Genomic DNA, 18,926 nt, shown 5'->3' with positions numbered 1-18,926 from the left:
GCCAGGACATTACGGCTGCAGAGCCCTGCAATCTGCCTTCTATTAGCAATATGCACTGCAGACCTTCTAACCATCTACTGTAGAAGGTTGAGTGTTTTTTGAGAAGAAAGAGTTTGACGTATCACAGAGCAGTTTAATGTAAGAGGTTTATGTGCTGTTTAGTGTTGTTGTCGCTTTGCAGATGAGCTCATATTGGACCACACATCTTTCCTCTGTGCAAAATCATTGCAGTCTGATTAGAAGCATTTTGACACTTTCCAACTCGTGGAAATGAAAGTGACATGAATTTTAAAAAAACAAGCCACATTTCATCTCAGCATTTCAAAATGTGCATCTCCTAATGAGGCCAAACGTTTTCTCAGCCTGTTTCTCTCTCTAACAATTTCTCAAGGACTTTTGCCTGAGTTTTGTTTGCAGGGTGTTACCTGGAGATATTCCTGTCTGTTCTTGCTGCTGGAATTCCTCTCCTGGGTTGTGTCTCTATTTATCATCAAATAAAGAGAACTCAGGTGTGCTAACATCCACCTGAATGAAACGAGCTTTGCACACAAAACACTTCTGCAAAACTATCTGTAAATTAGATTTGCTTCAATAATAATCAGGTCTCAAGCTTCACCACTCAGTGTCTTGCTGTTAGAATAATTGGAAAAATATAATTGGTTTTTTTTAGGGGAAACCCAGGTGACTCACAGTACAGAGAGAGCTTGGGAATGAGGCAAACAAAGCCTGAGAGCAAGGTTGTCACACCCACAGATCTAAAGCGCTCCCCTGGGTTCTTTGCAGACTTGCAGAAAGAGAGAAAGAGAAAGTGAGAAAAAGAGTGAGACAAAGGCAGAGTGGGAGAGATGCAAGTTTTATTGAGTGAGACCGCATCTGCTGCCCCTTCTTTCCCAATGTAAACATCTGCGGCTGGTTAGTGTTAGCCTCTGAGCTAAGTGCAGTCCGAGAAGGTCTGGTTCTTATACGGAGCGATAGCAATGGCAAAGGGCAGCGAGGTGGGGAGGTGTGGTGAAACTGCTCCAAGAGTTTGGGCCCCGTGCCCAACTTGGAGCAGCACAGACGGGAGGATGGAAGAGCCGGGTCTGGGAGAGAGATAAGGGAAGGTGGAGTGTTTTGGGAACTGAGAGTGATATAGACCAGAAGGGGAAAGGAGCTGTAGGTGGGTTTGAGTCAGGATTGTTTATTTATGGACAGAAAATATGAAGGAATTTTTCTAATGTTGTGCTGTGGACTGTGGGCAGCTTCCATCTCAAATGTTCTGCATGTTTTTGTCTTTGTTAACTCTTTTTTTTTTTTTAACAGGTCATGGTTATCAGATTGGCAGTGTGGAGAATTAGTATAGAAGTTGAGCTGAGCTTGCAGGAAGACTCAGTCCTTTTCATTCCCTGTGTGACAGCATACAAAAGATGGCACAATAAAGGATTTGGTATTAAGTAGCGCTCCTTGCCGCCTCTCATTCAGCCTTCAACCTCTGTTCATAACTCTAAAAGGCCCGTGCAAGACAGAGAACAAAGCAGTGCTGGCCCACTTTAGCATGTGTGAAAGGAGTAACTTCCTCTAGAATTCGGCCCTTTATCAAACCTTTCTTTCCAACAACAGCGACAGTTGCGCAGAATATTGCCTTAAATGCGTCAAAGCAAAGTACACAAAGTAGGAGAGCTCATGAATTTGATAAATGAATATCAGGAGTTAATAAAATCTGTCAGGGTCCTGCTGATGGTACTGTTGAGATTGTGTTATAGAGAAAGGCATTTTCGAGGGTATTTGCTGAGGGACTAAAGTTGTAAAAAAAAATTTAGTCACTTTCAAATTGCTTTGCCAAAGTAGGACAAGGTTCTTGTGATCTGTATTACTGCCTCTACAAAGTGTTAGGCTGCTTACAGAGATCTAAAGAGTAGCTGGGGTCATAGTTCATGGCAGAGTTCAGACCACTGGTCACTCTTTGTGCTGGGAGTTGACAAACTTGGACCACATGATGTGATTGTAGTCCGAGCCTTTGTGTAAAATTAGATTCTGCTGATTTTTTGTCTCGTTTGCCTCACTAAACACAAACTTCTTTATATAAGCTTGGATTGCTGCAACTAAACAGCCTTGACTCAATGATTTAACAGTGAAATTTGGCCCTCCACCAAATCCCCAGTTTTGCTGAGCAAATTATTTTTTTCTTATTAGTGTAATTGCATTAGCTTTCCTGACAAAATCCCCTTATTTCTTAGAAGCCCAGGGAATCACATGCTGTTTTTGTGTAAGAGGCAGACCAATGTTTATCATTAATGTCCAGTTCCCAGTTGAGTCTCGTCTGCTGCTCTAATGTGATAAAAGGAAGTTATTCTAAAGCCTGCTAGATGTCTGGCTTTCAGCCCAAAACACAGACTCAATCAGAAGCTCTGAAACCACTTTAGGGGATTCACCCTCCTGCATGTCCATACGGGCTGCACTTCCTACACTGTTTCCTTCATTCCAGGATGTTGATCAAATTAACCTTGTGTGTCGCTCTTTTGAGCTCGCATTAGCTTGTGTAATTTTAAGCCATGTACCCTAGAAGATTGATCTTGTGGTCCTTATCAGGATTTACACAAGTGCCGGCCCAAGGGACAGAATATTAGAAACACCTCTCATTATAAAGCAGTCCGATGCCCCAACACCATTAACTATGCACACAACATTTCCATGGAAGTGAATTAACATTTCTCTGACATATTGTCAATATTATAAATTACCTGCAATAAGATTTATTGCAGGGCCGTTATACCCGATAAACTGGTAACTCAGGTAGAGTAGCAGCGTTGCTCTATACATCAGTAAAGGTATTCTGAGGTCTCAAAAATCAGAGAATACCAAGGATCCCAAAACCTTTCCGCAGTGTGTCAAGTCCACCCCCAAGAAACCGCTGTTTTGATTGACAAGGTCTGACCCTCTGTTGCTAGGCTTTCCCACACACTGGTAATTGTTGGAGGCAGTCAGCCGAGGCCACCAGTCATCCGTGGACCGCTGTGAGACAAAGGGCAAAGGATGGAGAGAATACTGATCTGTAGGGACGAGCTGATTCTGACAGGCAACATGCATACATTTTATACATGAGGAGCCTGCACATAAGGGGGGCTCTGTTCTTGTCCATGGCATATTGTTGTCTTTGTGAAAGCATGTTGTTTTTTAACAAGTATTGTTTATAATTTGCTAAGTTTGTACAGAAACTATTCAGTATTTAACAGTTTTATGTTTGTGCTTATCACTTCCTGATGTTTGGATTTCTGTAGTCTGTTTTGTTCTAGAATATTTCAAAATTTGGATTGATGAATCAGAAGATCACACACTAATGCATTGCCTATAAAGACTTAGAATAACATCAATTCCCCATTAGTCTTGGTAAAAACTGATGCAGAGACTTACTTGAGTACAAGATGGCACACATAAGGTCGTTAGGACTTGACATATCCTGCAGAAGAACAGTGCCAAATTTACCGAAACTTTCACTGATCGGTCATATGGGGGCGCCCTCTCCTCTAGTTGACATGCAAGTAGAAGTAAGAAGGCAGCTTCACTTCAATTATTATTGCAGAAAGACAATGAGAAAGGAAAATGCTCTCATGGGAAAAAAACCTAAAAAAAACATTTGTCAGCTTGATCTGCTCAGAGCCAGCATTTAGCCTTTTAACGTCTCTTGATGAAAGGTTCCCAGCCCAACTTTAGTTTTATAACAATGAATAAAACTCTTTTTAAGCAAGAGGAGGAGACAGCTGGAGAGAGTTTGGATGTGTAGGCTTGCGTCTAGAATTAGAACCTAAGTAGTGGAGGCCTTCCCCTACACACCCTGTTGATTCTTTCTCTCGCGTCATCATGAGAACGAGCCGAAGGAACATCCCTCATGTCTGGATTGTAGAGTTTAGTCATTCTGTCTGCAATACTTCGACCCAGGGGACAAGCCTGGTCCAAAACAAGGCTTTTAGTGTGCAAAAGTATTCCCCGTTACTAAAATAATAACCTCTTCTGTTTGTACACACTATTTTTCCAATTTTACGTGGTGAGAGCCTGAAATCTTGTTCTGGTTTTGTCTTTATATGACTTTGTTTTTGCTACCCCACTCAATTCAATGCTTTTTTTTTTGCGGCATTATCACTGTGGGTTTTGGGGCAGTACTTGTTGCTCCTCTGTGCCATGTTGTGGGTGGTCTCAGTCCACCCATTACTTCCTTGTCCAGGGAGAGGACGAAGTTCACACGAGACCCACATCCATTGGCTCTCTGCATCGGGCAGCTTTTGCACTCATGTGTAAACTATAATCAGGCTAGCATGAGAAAGATGTAACAGCAACTTAACCAGCCGCGGCATTTCTGGCCTCCCTGTCCTCCCTGTCCTCCCTGTCCCTTGTAGCTGATTGTCATTGACACAATGACGTAGCGCTTCAGGAATCCACTCTGCAGCCCTCTACTCAGCTTTCTACAGCACTCAAAAGTTGTAGTGCAGAAGTGCAGAAACATTGCAGAGTGCTTTAGGGTAGATCTGAGGAGCTTTACCACCACTCTGATACAAAGAGGATAATCCTAATTTATGTGGAACATCTTCAGACTTTTATGTGCAGCCTGTTGTGACCTGAGGCATAACAATTATAGAAAAAGAAAATACTTTTTTACACTGAGAGTGGGTGAAATATGAGGAGACGGGCAGGGCCATACTTTTTTGTAAAGAGATTGGTAAAGAGATGGCTAGACAGAGAAACGGGAGGGAGGGGACCACTGTGAGAGGCCTGGGGAGATGTTTGAGGACACGGGGGGTCGTTGTGGTTTGTCTCGCTGTCAATCACCCACACTCTGATTTCCTTTGTTGTCTGTGAGCTCAATGCCCCTCAGCAACCTGTGGCTGTCCTTCCTCTTTGTGTTACAGTGTGGGAACTTTGCTGTGCTGGTGGATCTCCACGTTCTGCCCCTGGGCGGCCAAGAGGACACCAGCTGGTTTACTGCGGACCACATCCAGGTACGGACACAGGGAGAAGGGCGTGCGTGTGAATAAGCGTGTGAGTGAATATATGGCTTCTGTTCAGCTGGGGGCCTTTTCAAAAGTCAGCAGTGGCGTGGAATCCAAAATGACTTTGAGCCTTCGGTCTGTTCTTCTTGGGGGTTTTCATTGTTGCCAAACTGTTCTCATCGCTCCCGCTAGCCACTTGTCGAGTTGCCTTACTGACCTTTCACTCTAGACTTCTACTGTCCTGTTGTCTGCCTGTGCTCATCATTCATCTTGAAGATAAAATAAAATAATCCTTTATTAGTCCCGCAGCGGGGAAATTTACAATGAATTTACTTGGAATGTCCAAAAACAACTTGCGTTGTCTCAGCAGTCCAACAACAATTTGCTGTACTGAAATATCTGCACGTTGTCTCTCTAGGAGGTTACAGCCCTGGTTCGAGATTCTGTGGACCAGAGGGTTAGGCAGTACACAGAGTCCCTCCACAATAGAAGACAGCCCAAACAGAAGAAGGAGCTGGTACCTGCTTCAGTCTTTTTTGTGAAAGGTAACACACCATCTTGTGACCCTCATTACACAGCCCTAGAGCCAAGTAGTCTTTAATAGTATCTATTATGCTATAGTGTATTGCTTTATAACCCATTACTGTATGTGACATTCTTTCTTTATGTGTTTACTGTGAGAATTAGTTTAATCGTTATGGTACAAGTTATATTTATTCTGTTTTGAACTCACTGTTGCTCATTCCTTTGGAATGTAGTCATCTTTGTCTTCCCTTTCTGTGCATTAGGTGTGTCTATCATCAACTCTTAAATAAGTAAAGTTGTTTACTTTGGCTAAGAACTAAAAAACTCTTAATCCACTTGGACCTCAGAGATATGCCTGTGAGCATGGAACTGGGTCACTGAGCTCTGAGGAGGATGGGAATGGAGTTGCAAAACAGTCTAAAAAGCATTTCATGGCTACCATTATGAGGAGAGTGTGGGAGGAAAGACAACAGAACTAGTTGGGACATGGTGGCTCGCTACGCCCAGGGTGTGACCTGGAGGCAAGAGCTGATAGGAGTTCATATATTGTGTTGCACTGTTTAACTTGGCACAAAATATAAGTCCATTTAAATGGCTAATGTTTGTTACCTGTTATGTGATGTTGGCACACCTGTGCATATCTGTACTTATAGTTAACTGGATGACACCAAAAAAACATACAACCAATTACACAGACAGAAAAATCAATAAATTCTGCTCCAATGTGAATAGGCCAATTCAATTCATCCCTATTTAGCCAATACAAGTACATTCCCCAAGCCACCCACACACACACCTTTGAAGCACTATAAGTCTAGCTTCAGAGGAACCCCCAGCTGCGTGTGGCAAGGCAGACAGGTTTGTCACAGGTAGCAGTTAAGGGCAGTTAAACTGGGCTCACTCAGCAGGACAGGCCTGACTGTGAGAGTGGGATTACAGGGCAGTTGGCTCCATAAAGTTTCTCCTGTGGCTGCAGCTCTGCCTCTCACGCTACTCCCCTCCACTTCACTCCTGTCATCCACAAAAAGTGTGCATTTGTTTTCATTGTGTACGTGTTTTAAACCTCATCATTACCTGACTTATAGTCATGATAAAAGGGCAAACTGGTTGCTTGCATGTGATTGCACATGCACACAGGTGCTAATACACGTCAGAACCGGTGAGAATCAAAAGTTGCGACAGTGTGCTGGAGGATATATCCTCCCCCTTGGCTAGGTGTGAACAGGCTGACAGTGTACAGTTACTGAAAAGCCTGTCTCATATTCCCCACGACAGACTGAGGAGAGACAGACATCTCTAATGATGGAGATCACAGACTGAGGCTCCACACACACACACTTACGCCCACACATTCACTCCACTGTGTGAACAAGGGGACTATCAGTATTTCAGCAGGGAAATATGCATGTAAAAATGATTAAGCTCCTTGCGGCTTTGCCAAAAAGAAAGTAACCAGTGGAACATGACTCCATACCATACTGGAGAATTTTCCCCACTCAGAACATAAAAAGGTATGGTGCCCCAAACAGGCCCACACAGCTCATGTGCTCTAGTCCTATTAAAAGGTCTTAAGTGAGTGTAATCACATTCTTGGTCTTTTCATTGTCCCATGTGAGGGAGGCGGCAGAGCAGTAAAGGTGGAGACTGTGACTGTGAGAAGTAAGCAGGCAGGCAGGAGCCATAAAAAGGGAAGACGGACTATAGGCTTAGGGAGAGCAGCCCAGCAAACCTCAGGGTAGGAATTAAGTATTGGGGTCGTCTATTCAGTAAGCAGGTCAAACGCTAACATGCTAATCCTCACAGGACTTTCAGACTGTCCAAAGCAGGGGGTCGAAGCTGGTTTTCTGCGTGTATCTGTTTCAGCAGAGGACCTATTTGCATCTGTGTGTGTCTGTGCAGCATTGTGTTATTTGAGAGCAGAATTAAGGTTGATATCCCTGACTGAGACTTGTGTGCGTGCGTGTGTGCGTGTGTGTGTGTGCGTGTGTGTGTGTGTGTGTGTGTGTGTGTGTGTGTGTGTGTGTGTGTGTGTGTGTGTGTGTGTGTGCACGCTGTGACACGTGCTCATGCATGTTGTTTCTGCACATAGAGAAAGGTGTCAGGCGGGGTGGTACTGATGTCTGGGCCAAGAATAGGTGGATGGAGTGTGGTGCTATGTGTGGGATGGTATTAGAGAGGGAATTGTGGGTCTTGTATGAGGAGGTGTTTGAGCTGGTGCCAGTGTGAAATCACAGGGGCTTCCGCCAACAGACAGCAGTAAGAACAGCAGCGTAACCGCCTCAGCTGTTGGCACTTCAAATAAGCCATCAACAGCTTTAAGCATTCCAAGGCCCTTCAGCGCAAGTGTTTGTATCAGTGTTATCTCTATGGGTTATTGTACTTATGTATGTATGCTGTGTTGGGTGCATATGTGTTTGTATAGCACCCAAATAACTTGTCACAGAGAGGCTTACACCATGTCTTCTGCCAACATAAATCCAAGCCTTTTTCGTTGTATCTCAGCTGCAGTGGCCAATTTCCAACGGTCAAAACCCCCTAACCCCCTCTTTTTTTTTACCCAGGCTACATGAGACTTCATGATTAGCTCATAGTGATGTGATTTATTTATGTTTTTAGAGAGATGAACATAGGGAACTTTTCCCACCAAACATCTTGGCTCTGGACAAGCAGAATGGACATGCTAGACTTTAGAAGCCCAAGAAACGGGAGCTTGGGAGAGGCCTGCATTCTTGATGGTAGACCGTGTTGAACGCACCCACATTTCTCAGAATAATTACAGATTAAAAAATGAGTAGATAATAGGTTCTCTGTGCTTTGAGGAATACATTTGTTTGTTATCTGATGTGATATTCGAGTAAGGATGCTGGTGGTTATGCTCGAAGACAGCAAGAGTGTCAAAATTGTCCTCATGAAGATGCCATTGCTCTGCAGGAAACACGTCAGACATTGCCCTCTTGGAAAACACAACATGTTGTACAGACTGCACAAGCCATTGTCTCACTGATTTACTTCTACTTATTGCGTTCGTTTGGATACTTAAACTGGTGATTGTGTGCTATCTTGATTTTAATTTGCTCTTGGTCTAGTATTGTTTTACCTCAAGGGGATATTGATTTTGTACTCCATAATGGTGTATATATTTGTGAGTATGTGCAGAGTGTAAACTGAGAAGGCCCATTTTACACGGGTTTAGTTAACATGCCATTTCAAACTGCCAAAGCACATTACCAGATGTCTTACATCTACCATTTGTATCGATACAGCCACATTGATCCCTCCATGTGAAGTAGAGCTCGGGTTTAGCTTACCCTGGTGTTCGAGTGACCTCCTACCAGTCAGAGAAGTTAGAAGAGCCCTGGCAAAGTGGTACCTAGAGAGCATTTTAGCCCATGGCAGAGCTGGTTCCTTCTTCCTCTCTCTGCACAGGTGCCAGGGCTTAGGGGGAGGGAACACCTGCCAGCCTGTTTCCCCATGGCCACGGCAGGCTGGAGAGGCATTTTCCCAGGCTCCCCAGATGAATGGTCACTAATAGCCGTGGGAGAGGGCTTTGCGAGTGCTGCACAGTGTACCACTGACTCCTCTTGGCAGCCCTATGAAGGGGGCTTAAGGCGCCCTGGCCTCGGCCATTGCGGCAAAAGCACAAGTGTTGCTGGATAGCTTTACTGTTGGAGAATGTGTTTACGAATGACCATCTCCCTCCCAATGAAGAATGCGGAGGATGTGTAGAGACTATGAGGGAGATGGTTAATTTTTGCACTGCCTTGTCAGTGCCGTGTAGATTTAGCTTTGTTGTGCTTCTCTGGCTCTTTAAAAGGCCTACAGCCCAAGGTCGCACAGTTAAGAACATTTGGGAACGCTATTCAGACTTTCTGTGTACAAAATGCCAAAAAACGTGTGCTTGATGTCCATTTTAGGGAAAATTGGTACATGGCAACCTTTCAGCCTCCTACTGTAACAGTTCACAACACTTTTCTGAGGACACAGAAGTACTGTGGTGACAACCTGTATTAACCCACGTTGCTTCTTCTCAGTGCTACCACACAGCTATTACTATTTATGTAAGTGGCTGTTATGTGGGGACTGGTCTGTAAATAGAGAGGCATGCATGTGGCAGAGTTACCTGCCCTGCTCTGTGTTACTGGGCGTGAGGCAGGCTGGGATTAAGGCGAGGGGGAAACGGAGACCTGTGACAGGAACAAAGGAATTCCAAAGTTGGAGGCTGGAAATGGATCCTGATCAGAGTAGCCACTCCAGCCAGTCCTGCCCCTCTCCCCACTCGCCCTCCCTACCCTGGCCCCTGCTGGGCAACCCCCTTCCCCCTGGTGCTTTGTGGTGTTGCTGTGGCTCTTTATATCCTTTCTGTAAGCCCCCCGGCCTTACTCAGCAGACCCACATAGGACAGTCTGACTCCAATGTTAACCCTCCCCCTTCCTATTATTGCAAACTACACACACACACACTTCCTTTCTTTTTCTTTCTCCTCTGCATTTTTACACATTTGTCCACTCCCTCCTCTTCTCTTCTGCCTGTGCCCTCCATGTCTGCTCGTCTCTGCTCTCCTCATGTCGTCTCTTCTTGTTTTCACTTTCTCTCCTCCTTCTCCGCGGGGTCAGCTGCAGTCTCTTAGGACACAACCGCAATCCCCGCCATAGCTGTCACACCACACTCTTTTCCCATATAATTAGGGCCTGAGCCTGAGCATGGATCACATTCATGTGACTGTTCCCATTCACCACAATCTGGTCTGGGAGATGGCACACACTCTCTTGAACTCATGCTAAGTGTTCAGCATGTCCAGAATGCCTTTATTTAGTAATCACTGAAAGTTTTCAGAGGATGTCGTTGTTTCCTCCTGCTCTTTGCTTCACTTTGAGAGAACTGGGCCTGTGTCACGTGCTCTTATGAGCTCTGTGGTTGTTCCTGTGGACAGATGTCATTGTTGTGCTGTGTGCCAAATGTGCCTTGTGTGGTCAGGAAAGGCCAGCCTAGGATGGCTTTAGCAAAAGTAACACAGACATTAAGGCTTTCCATGCCTTTGTCGACATTAGGTCATTGCCTTACAGAGGTGTGAATCTTCACTGGCCTCTCGATTCTGTTACGATTCACCTGTCAATGATTCGAATGCACAACGATTCTCAATGCGTCTTAATGTATTGCATCCTCAATTTTCTATAATACTGCACATGGCCACTTTTTCCATCAATTAATACAAGCAGTCATAAAAATCTGAACTCTATTTTTATTTTGAAAGTGCTTTCAAAAATCATACTACAACAGTATATTATAAAAAAGCCAGTATCTGTGTGACCCACCTCAGTACATAAACATTAAGAAATGCTATATTCTATAAAAATAAGGTTTTAACATAGTAGCTCTAGGTTAGTTCACTGAATGCCTATGGCACAGACTTTTCCTTACTCATAGCTCTTATATTCTTACTTGGTTTAAGTCACTGCATCTACCAACAGGGTTAACAATGCCTGGGTTGAATTTCAGCCGGCATGCACGTTTTCTTCAGCCCTACATTGTTGACAACGGAGCAGCTACTATTGGTAGCGAGAGAAACAAGCTAATGGGCTGCCGAGCGCCATCACTCAGCTCTGCACACAGAGAGAGTGTGTAAATATTATCAAATTCAGACTGAAACTTCATTCAATCTGACGCAGAATGTTCTTCTTTTGTGCATGGCTTTACCGGCCGGTTATCATTAGTCACTTGAGGCAAAACGTAGCTAGAATTGCCATGTGTGCCATGGTTCACCTATTTGGATTTATAAACACAGACTAGCAGATCTGCAGGCCCAGCAGGCAGAGACAGCCTGCTTCCAGTGAGACCTTGATCTGAGGTTTAAAAGGCCAGTAGGGTGCATAACTCAAGTCCACAAACAGCTCTGCACAACATTAATCTAAATGAACTTAATGCAAAATAAGCAGTTTGCATCCTCCTCATTCTGAATGCTCTAAAATACAAACTGTGGCAGCACTTTGAGAGATTTGTGGTCTCTTGGGCTAATTAAGATATAATGATGATTAAATATGAATTTTTTTATTATAACTGCATTTCTCTCATCAGATTATGCTTCTGAGAAATAGATCTTTTTCTCACGATAATTGCTCTCGGCTCCAAAATGCTCCCCACCACTTTAGTCACATGCTGCATTATGGGCTGGCCTGAGCTACCATGCTGCGGCGTATTTTGTAACTGCGATGAAGGGGTCACCCAAATGTTAAATTGAACACTCATGTGCAAATATTGTTTCAGGTGGACGTTGTGCAGGATGATAAGGCACAGTGCTCTGCTACAGCCGTAGTTACACAGAGAGTGATGTCCTTCCAGGAAAGCCCCCACTTACATATGGGTAACTTCCTCAAGCTCTCTCATCCTTCACCGCTCCACCCCTCTCTCTTGCTCTAAGCCCCAACTCTCCACCCACACTTGAGGACAGAGGGAGGGGGTCCACATCAAAGCAGAGATGTCAAAAGAGCAGGATTCTCAGGCACTGATGTCTGACTGTCCTGCTGATTCAACTCCTGTTCATAAAGGAGTTGCCTGGGAATTGCAGTTCTCCTGACACACAGTCACTACATTTACATGCATACTAGAACCGTGGTTAATGCGAGAAATCAGGTTACTGCCGGAAATCAGAGAATGCCTTTACATGCACTGCAATAACCAGGTTACTGTAAAACCTGCATTTACATGCAGCCTGTGGGTAATCAGATGTCTTTCCTTCTCAGGGCTATGTTTTTGAGGCAGTGCTGGCATCATTTTTGAGTATTAATGATATACAATACTGCAGCCTGAAGAGTTATTATTTTTCCGTTTTTGGTGGAAAGATTTGAACTAAGCAAGTCTACACATTTTTACCCTGATTATGGGAACCTGTATTTTTTAACATTATGTTAAGGAAATCAGGTTACTGAAAAAAGCAGAGTAACTAGGTAACTTAAGTATTCCTGTTAAAAACGACCCACTCTGGCCTAGCTACAGGACCAGGACCTGCGAGGAAATCCAGAAAATTCTCCATATCAGAATAGAAATTCTTATGGATTCCTGCAGGACTCAAAACAGCATTGGCTGCCAGGAATGCGGATGGAAAGAAGGAGTGACTATGTTTTCTATGGCTGTTTTAATGATCTCCTCAGGATATAACTGAAGTTAATGAAGTCTGTTCCATGGGGCCTTACCTTTGACCCTGGTCTGAATGCTTCTCACCCCTGTCTGTTCCATTTTACAGTCCTAGTCACTCTGGATGCCTTTTGGTTTGTTGACTTTTCTTTCCTCTCATTGTTTTCCCAGGAAGCGGTGAAAGCTGCAGGGATGTGTGTGTGTGTGTGTGTGTGTGTGTGTGTGTGTGTGTGTGTGTGTGTGTGTGTGTGTGTGTGTGTGTGTGTGTGTGTGTGTGTGTGTGTGTGTGTGTGTGTGTGTGTGTGTGTGTGTGTGTGTGTGTGTGTGTGTGTCTCTCTCTCAAAGGTACAGTATTCCATCCTTGGCACCAGCCCTGTGGAGTCTGTGTCCTTTTTCTGCAGTTGTCCTGCGTTATATTACAAGATGGTGTAACAATCTTTATACAAGCGGTTACAATATTATCTACCACAGTTCGGCAACTTGGCGTGCCGGCTTGTTTACGGTTTGAACTGCCATGATATTGTTGTGCATCAGGTTTCAAAACAATTAAGCAAGACCATCTTTTCCTGCAGGAAGTACAACTGAAACCCTTTGAAGGCTCTACTCTGCAGATTTGGTTATTGCACCACTGTAGGCCACAGTTGCCACAGAAAGGGGCCACTCATTCCCAGAGGAGGCAATAGCAAACTGTTTGTGAGAGAGAAACATGAATGTAAGCTTAGCACGAGAGAACCCGGGCAGAGGGCCAAGAGCAACTCTGCGCTGTGCAGGACGTTATAAAGTTGGAGCAACAGCTGATGTCTTGGGCCATGGTGTTGCACTGGTTCCCAACTCTGTGTCCAGACGTCCCTGTCAAACTTGTCCTGGGAATTGGCAAGCTCAGGCCACCAGGGAAAGCAATGAGAATAGTTGTAGCGCTAGACATGAGGCCCAAGAGTCTAATGGACAAAGTCAAAGCGAATGTGCAATGAAAGACGCCTCCCTCCTGGACCCAGAATGGGCAGAGAAAACAAAACCGAGATACAGATCTGCATTCCTCTCTGGGTAGATATTCAGAATGGGCGATAGATGACCACTGCTTTGCTATTTAAAGGATAATAGAATATGATTTTTCCCCCCCAATAAAGTAATGCTGCTATTGTTAACTGCAAAACATACTTAACATACCATGCATTGTGTTGGTGCAATTTCCCTGTGGGATTAATTAAGCACTCTATTTAAAGCTTGGTGGCTTATTCAGTGTTACTACATACTTTATGTACATCAATTATTCAAAAAGGGACAGACTTCCGAGGGCCCCAGCTCTATTTCAGTAAGGGAGTATCTCCAAAAGCTTACATTCTTACATACTCTCAAAGGTGTCCTGGTTCAACAAGACACCCACAGTGTACAGTATACAGTCCACACAAATTGGTAGCTGTCGTTTAGTAGCCATGTAGACCACCTGTCTTAAATCCAACATGTGTTGTACTTGCTTAAGATCAAACTTAAGCTCCAAAGCCCCCGCCAAAAAAATAAACTGAAGATGGGTGCATAAGAAGCCTGCAAGAGAACCACTATAGAGGTCAGATGATGTGAGTAGCTTATGCCCTTCAAGCAGACATTGACTGCTGATGATTTGCAACCTAAATATTAACCATTTGACTTCATGTGCATTTATGCTAGGAATGCACCAATACCATTTTTTGGGTCAGACACTGTACTCATGTACTTGCACTCACATTTGTATAACTTCTTTGATACACCACAGCATATACCACTACGGCGTCATGACATTGAACTATCGTCAGTTGAACCTAACAAGCCGCCTAGTTGCCACAATAACCAATGCACACACAGTTTGAATCCATCATTTACCACCAGCTCCAGTTAACCCATCTGGGAGAGTTGGCAACCACATTGTTGCATGTATTGTTGTGGACACATGCAGCTAATTTAGTCTCCACCGCATTAATTAGTTCAGCTGTGAGGTTGTCATGTGTGTGTCTGCCTGGCATACTTTGTCAGGGTTTCCGTCAGTGTATTGCAAGCCCGGCTTAATGTTAGCGAGTGTCAGGACGAGAGAGAGAGAGAGAGAGTACGTATGAAGTTATTAGTAACGTTATAGTTGTGAAAGTAGCAGTGCAGTACAGTTAACTTGTCGTTGAATAAATGCCACAACTCCTCAAAACCCATCAGAGTGAGGATCACCTATTAATAATAAAACATGTTTTCAAAGTCATTGTTAGAACTGTAATGGTATTATTAAGTACAAATATCGGTACTCTGTCTCGGCAAGTACCCAAATGTACTTGTGGTAAAAAAGTGGTATCTTTGCATCCCTAGTTAACGTTTATTTATTAAATAGCATCATGGACAAAAAAGACAATTACTACACAATGAATCAACCATGGATGTTAACACCCTCAAATTAAAGCTACAAGTTAGTCACTGTTTTCTTGCAATGCAATGATATTTCAATGGGATGTGGTACAGAGCCATTACAGCAAACAAATGTGTCACTGCCATTACAGACTGTTCTGTAGAGTTGAGCTGAGCTACCTGAACCCTCGGTTGACGAAACAGAGGATGTAAAATGATTCCTAAAAATCTCTATTTATCATTCACCTAAAGCTGCCACAGGGCCCCTCCTTTGCATGGCCCTACTGCTGCAGGGCAGGGATTTCCAATGTGAAGATCCTGGAGCCCTACTGGTTTAGTATCTTCAGAGCTATAGGTAAATGTCAGTCCCTGATTAGATGGCTAGAATAAAAGATGAGAGATTTGTCTTTGTTCTGTCTCCAGAAGACTTTAATGCATGTTCGAAAATCTCGATTAAGCTGTTTTATGTGAATTTTGCTGGAGGAAATAATTCTACTTAATAGCTTTGGGGATCAGACGCGTTCCCATAGATGCTAAACTGAAGTGTAGCTGTCACATAGGTACCAATTTTAGCCTATTATCCTCCTATTTAAATTATTAAATTTTAATGGCTTAGTATCATAGTAACAAACAGGTATCCATATTTTGGAAACTCTTTGAGTTCTCACGGTAGTTTTATTTGAATTGGACTTAACTTTTAATTTTTTTTTCTTAGTCTGACAGACTGAGCTCGGTTTGTTTGAAATGATTGACTTTTGTAATAATTTTGTCTTCCATTCATTTATATGTTTATATATTTTTGCGAGTATGAATTGTGTTTGCTGAAGTAGTGACCCTGGTTGCTAATTCAGCCACTAACACAAAGAAAAAGAAAGCCATGGCGGTGCCATTAATCACTGGCCAATGGACTTAAGTATATACCTGTGGCAGGTTTGTGACACACCGTCTCTGTAATTGCACGTCATTATCCAAAGAATCACAAGACGGCTTCTTTTTGAAGACGATAATTAAATGCTTTGAGTCCGAGCTGAGCTGACATCAGCTAATGGAAAAGGGGGATGCTCACAAAGGCCCCCTCACACTTGTGTGTGGGCCAATGATGTGTTAACATGCTGTCTGCTCTGTGTGTTGTAAACAAACGCAGCGTGTGGGGCATACCTGTCCTAATTGTAGATCAACATTTAAGAGAAGCTTTTCCAAGTTTTCCTTCGGCCACATCCACACTAACTCGTTTCCAAATGAATCCGAATATCGATTGCTGCGTTTGCACCGAGCGTCCACACTATACGGCGTTTTAGGGCACCGAAAACGGATGATTTCGAAAACGCTCCCGATGACGGATTAGTTTGAAAACGCCGCGTTTTCCTGATGGTGTGGATGACGGAAAACGAAGCAGTCCGAAAACGATGACGTAGGCACCCGCGTTCGCTATTTGATTTGAAAACCCCGTTTTCATTTGAAATGTGTAAATGTGGACATGGCCTTAGTTTTATCCATTAGTGACTGTCAGAGTTGTTGTTGTGGTGTGAAAACCTCTCCACTTCCAAAATGTCAGGGTTTTTTTCCAGAGACAAAGAAAGCCCCTTGTTTTAACTTGATGACAGTGCATATTTTACATTATCCAGCAAGTTCTGAGTTGAGTGCAAGAGGTCAGTTTTTTACTCAAACAATTGAAAACATTACTAAATTACTAAAATCCCTGTAGTCAGCAGTTCATGATGTTTCCACATGAGAATGCCAAATAAGAAAAATGATTAATAGGTGGTGGTAAAGTCAAGCAGGGCATAGTTTTACATTCACTCTAACAAAAAGCAGAAAAAAGGTACCAAGATGGGACCAAAGGTTGAGCAGGCACCGTCAGCTTCCCAGAACTGTTTACAAAGAACAACTGGATAGCGTTTTGGCCAGACCCTTGCTTTTAGTCAACAAATTCCTACCAGATTAGGCAACAGGCTTCTGTTTCTGCCCAGCACATCTTACATACCACAACAAATATTCCATGACAAATAGACCAGAGATGGTTTCTCTGCTTGCTCCAAACTGGGAGGTCAGTTAACTTAAAACAGAATGAATGGTTACTCACTCCATGGATGAGTTGGCTAGGTTTGTAGTATGCTGAGTTTAAGAATAAGGTAAGCAGGAAATTGATGGGATGTACGCTAAGCAAAGAGAACCATGTAGAGCTAACATTGCAATAATGTGCAGGAATGAGCAGGATTTTTTGGAGTTTAAGAAGTAGAGCTGCTGTACAAAAGTTTGATCTCTAGTCCTGCATTCACTTTAAGTCCACCGTGGCCAAATGTGCTTCTACAGTATATGATGGGAGTAGTACCAGTTGTGGAACTCATCACATGAAGGGCTTTGTATTGGATACAACATATTTGTATAGTGCATCCTTTGATTAACCATTTTATCTTCAAGACTTGGAAATGGTGTCACATGTACAATATTTTTTCTTTTCCTGCTCTTTTTTACCCTCAACTGTATTTATGTTTTGTTTGTTTGTATTTTTTTAAAGGGGAAAACTTCAACCTGGTGGCCAATTTTCTGAAGCGGCACTTCAACCTCAGATGTGTCAACAAGCAGCTCTATGGGAGTACGTAACCATGTTTTCAAAGAATCAATTTTCAGTTAAATGAATCAGAAATAGACGCCTCGATGGCTCCTACTCAGTCAAATTTCCCACAGATTGAGCAAGTCATCTGTGGTCTGTATGTTGATTTTTCTCCCCCTCACTTGTTTTTATGTCCTATTCCTACCTGCTCGGGGTGTTTTTGAGAACAGGCAGCCATTAAGTGGTTCCCAGGAGAGGCTACTGAGAGTGGGAGAGAGATAGATTGGAGGGCTGTCTGTGGAGGGCAGTGAGAATCTATCTCCATGGCCCATCTAGTGCCTGTGACCCTTGGCCACCTTTTCATGGGACCAACATGGCTCTCTTCCTGTCAGTAAAGTTAATATCTGTTCCCTAGGGGCTTGGATGTTAAGGCAGCTCTGACCTGCTGCAGACTGAGATGACGGCTTCTCTCAGCAGGTCCGTTACGCATCAAATTAGACCCGGTCTCCTGAGGTCAAAGGTTGTGTAATTTGGTCCAACGAGTTAGCTGTAGTATAGTGGTCAGGTCTTGTAAACATTTCAATCAGCTATAAAACAGATGGTTAAAAAAATCTTTATTCTCATTGACTAGTTATACATGGCAAATGGCATGGTACTTTTTAGATGCTATTAGGAAGACTATGAGGCTAACCATTTGTGCTTTAACCATTAGTGCTTCGGAGGGCTGCGCAACTGTCGCGCCTGGCATTACTAAGCAACCAAAACCTGCACACTGCGTTGACAATTATATGATGTTGCATTAATTTAGCAGTAAGCCTCAATGACGAAACTAAACAAAGATGAAAGGATATCCAGCAAAGTAACGCCCTCACAGTAGCCTTACTAATCGATTTGTCTGTGTGAATTTGGCTAACTTTTCAACCGGAAGGTTGAAGCAGGTAAAATAGGCCGTGGGACAGATGGTAAAGCTCATATATTAACCGCAGAGTGATATTTACAGATAAAAGAAAGGATATCAGTTATTAGTTGTTCCTTGACATATGACATGCGTTGCATCCTGCAGCATTCCAGAAGTTGAATTACTTTTATCTTGGGGCGCAGCCGTCATGAAACACAGGCTCTTGGAGGTGCTTGCCCACCGCAACAGGGAAGCAATGGATTTGAGGGCACAAAAAATGTGACATGCGAAAGGCCCCTTAGTCATTCTTCTTATATACTCAGCACAAGAAGTGTGTAAACAAATGCAAGTGTGTGGTATATGCAAGTTATGTTACTGCTTAACCAAAGTGTGTGTATTTGCTGTGTTCATAAATCCCTGATTCACATAATTGAAGCAAAACTAATGTTTTCAAAAATGGCCACTGAGAAGGAATATAAGCTTTTACAGACTACATTCC

General features: G+C 43.3%; 1 protein-coding gene across 1 annotated transcript in view; it reads left to right on the top strand.

Moving 5' to 3' along the window:
- slx4ip (SLX4 interacting protein) overlaps nt 1–18,926 on the top strand; it is a 33,226-nt gene that overhangs the window by 2,429 nt on the left and 11,871 nt on the right. Inside the window, exons 3-5 of the mRNA XM_054600580.1 lie at nt 4,881–4,970; nt 5,380–5,506; nt 17,494–17,571. Of these exons, the coding sequence (XP_054456555.1) occupies nt 4,881–4,970; nt 5,380–5,506; nt 17,494–17,571 (295 nt within the window). The remainder of the gene's footprint in view (nt 1–4,880; nt 4,971–5,379; nt 5,507–17,493; nt 17,572–18,926) is intronic.

Source organism: Anoplopoma fimbria, chromosome 6 (genome assembly GCF_027596085.1).
Source record: "Anoplopoma fimbria isolate UVic2021 breed Golden Eagle Sablefish chromosome 6, Afim_UVic_2022, whole genome shotgun sequence".
NCBI classification, from domain to species: Eukaryota; Metazoa; Chordata; class Actinopteri; order Perciformes; family Anoplopomatidae; genus Anoplopoma; species Anoplopoma fimbria.
Note: the sequence above shows the minus strand (reverse complement) of the source record. Positions and strands in the feature narration are given on the sequence as shown.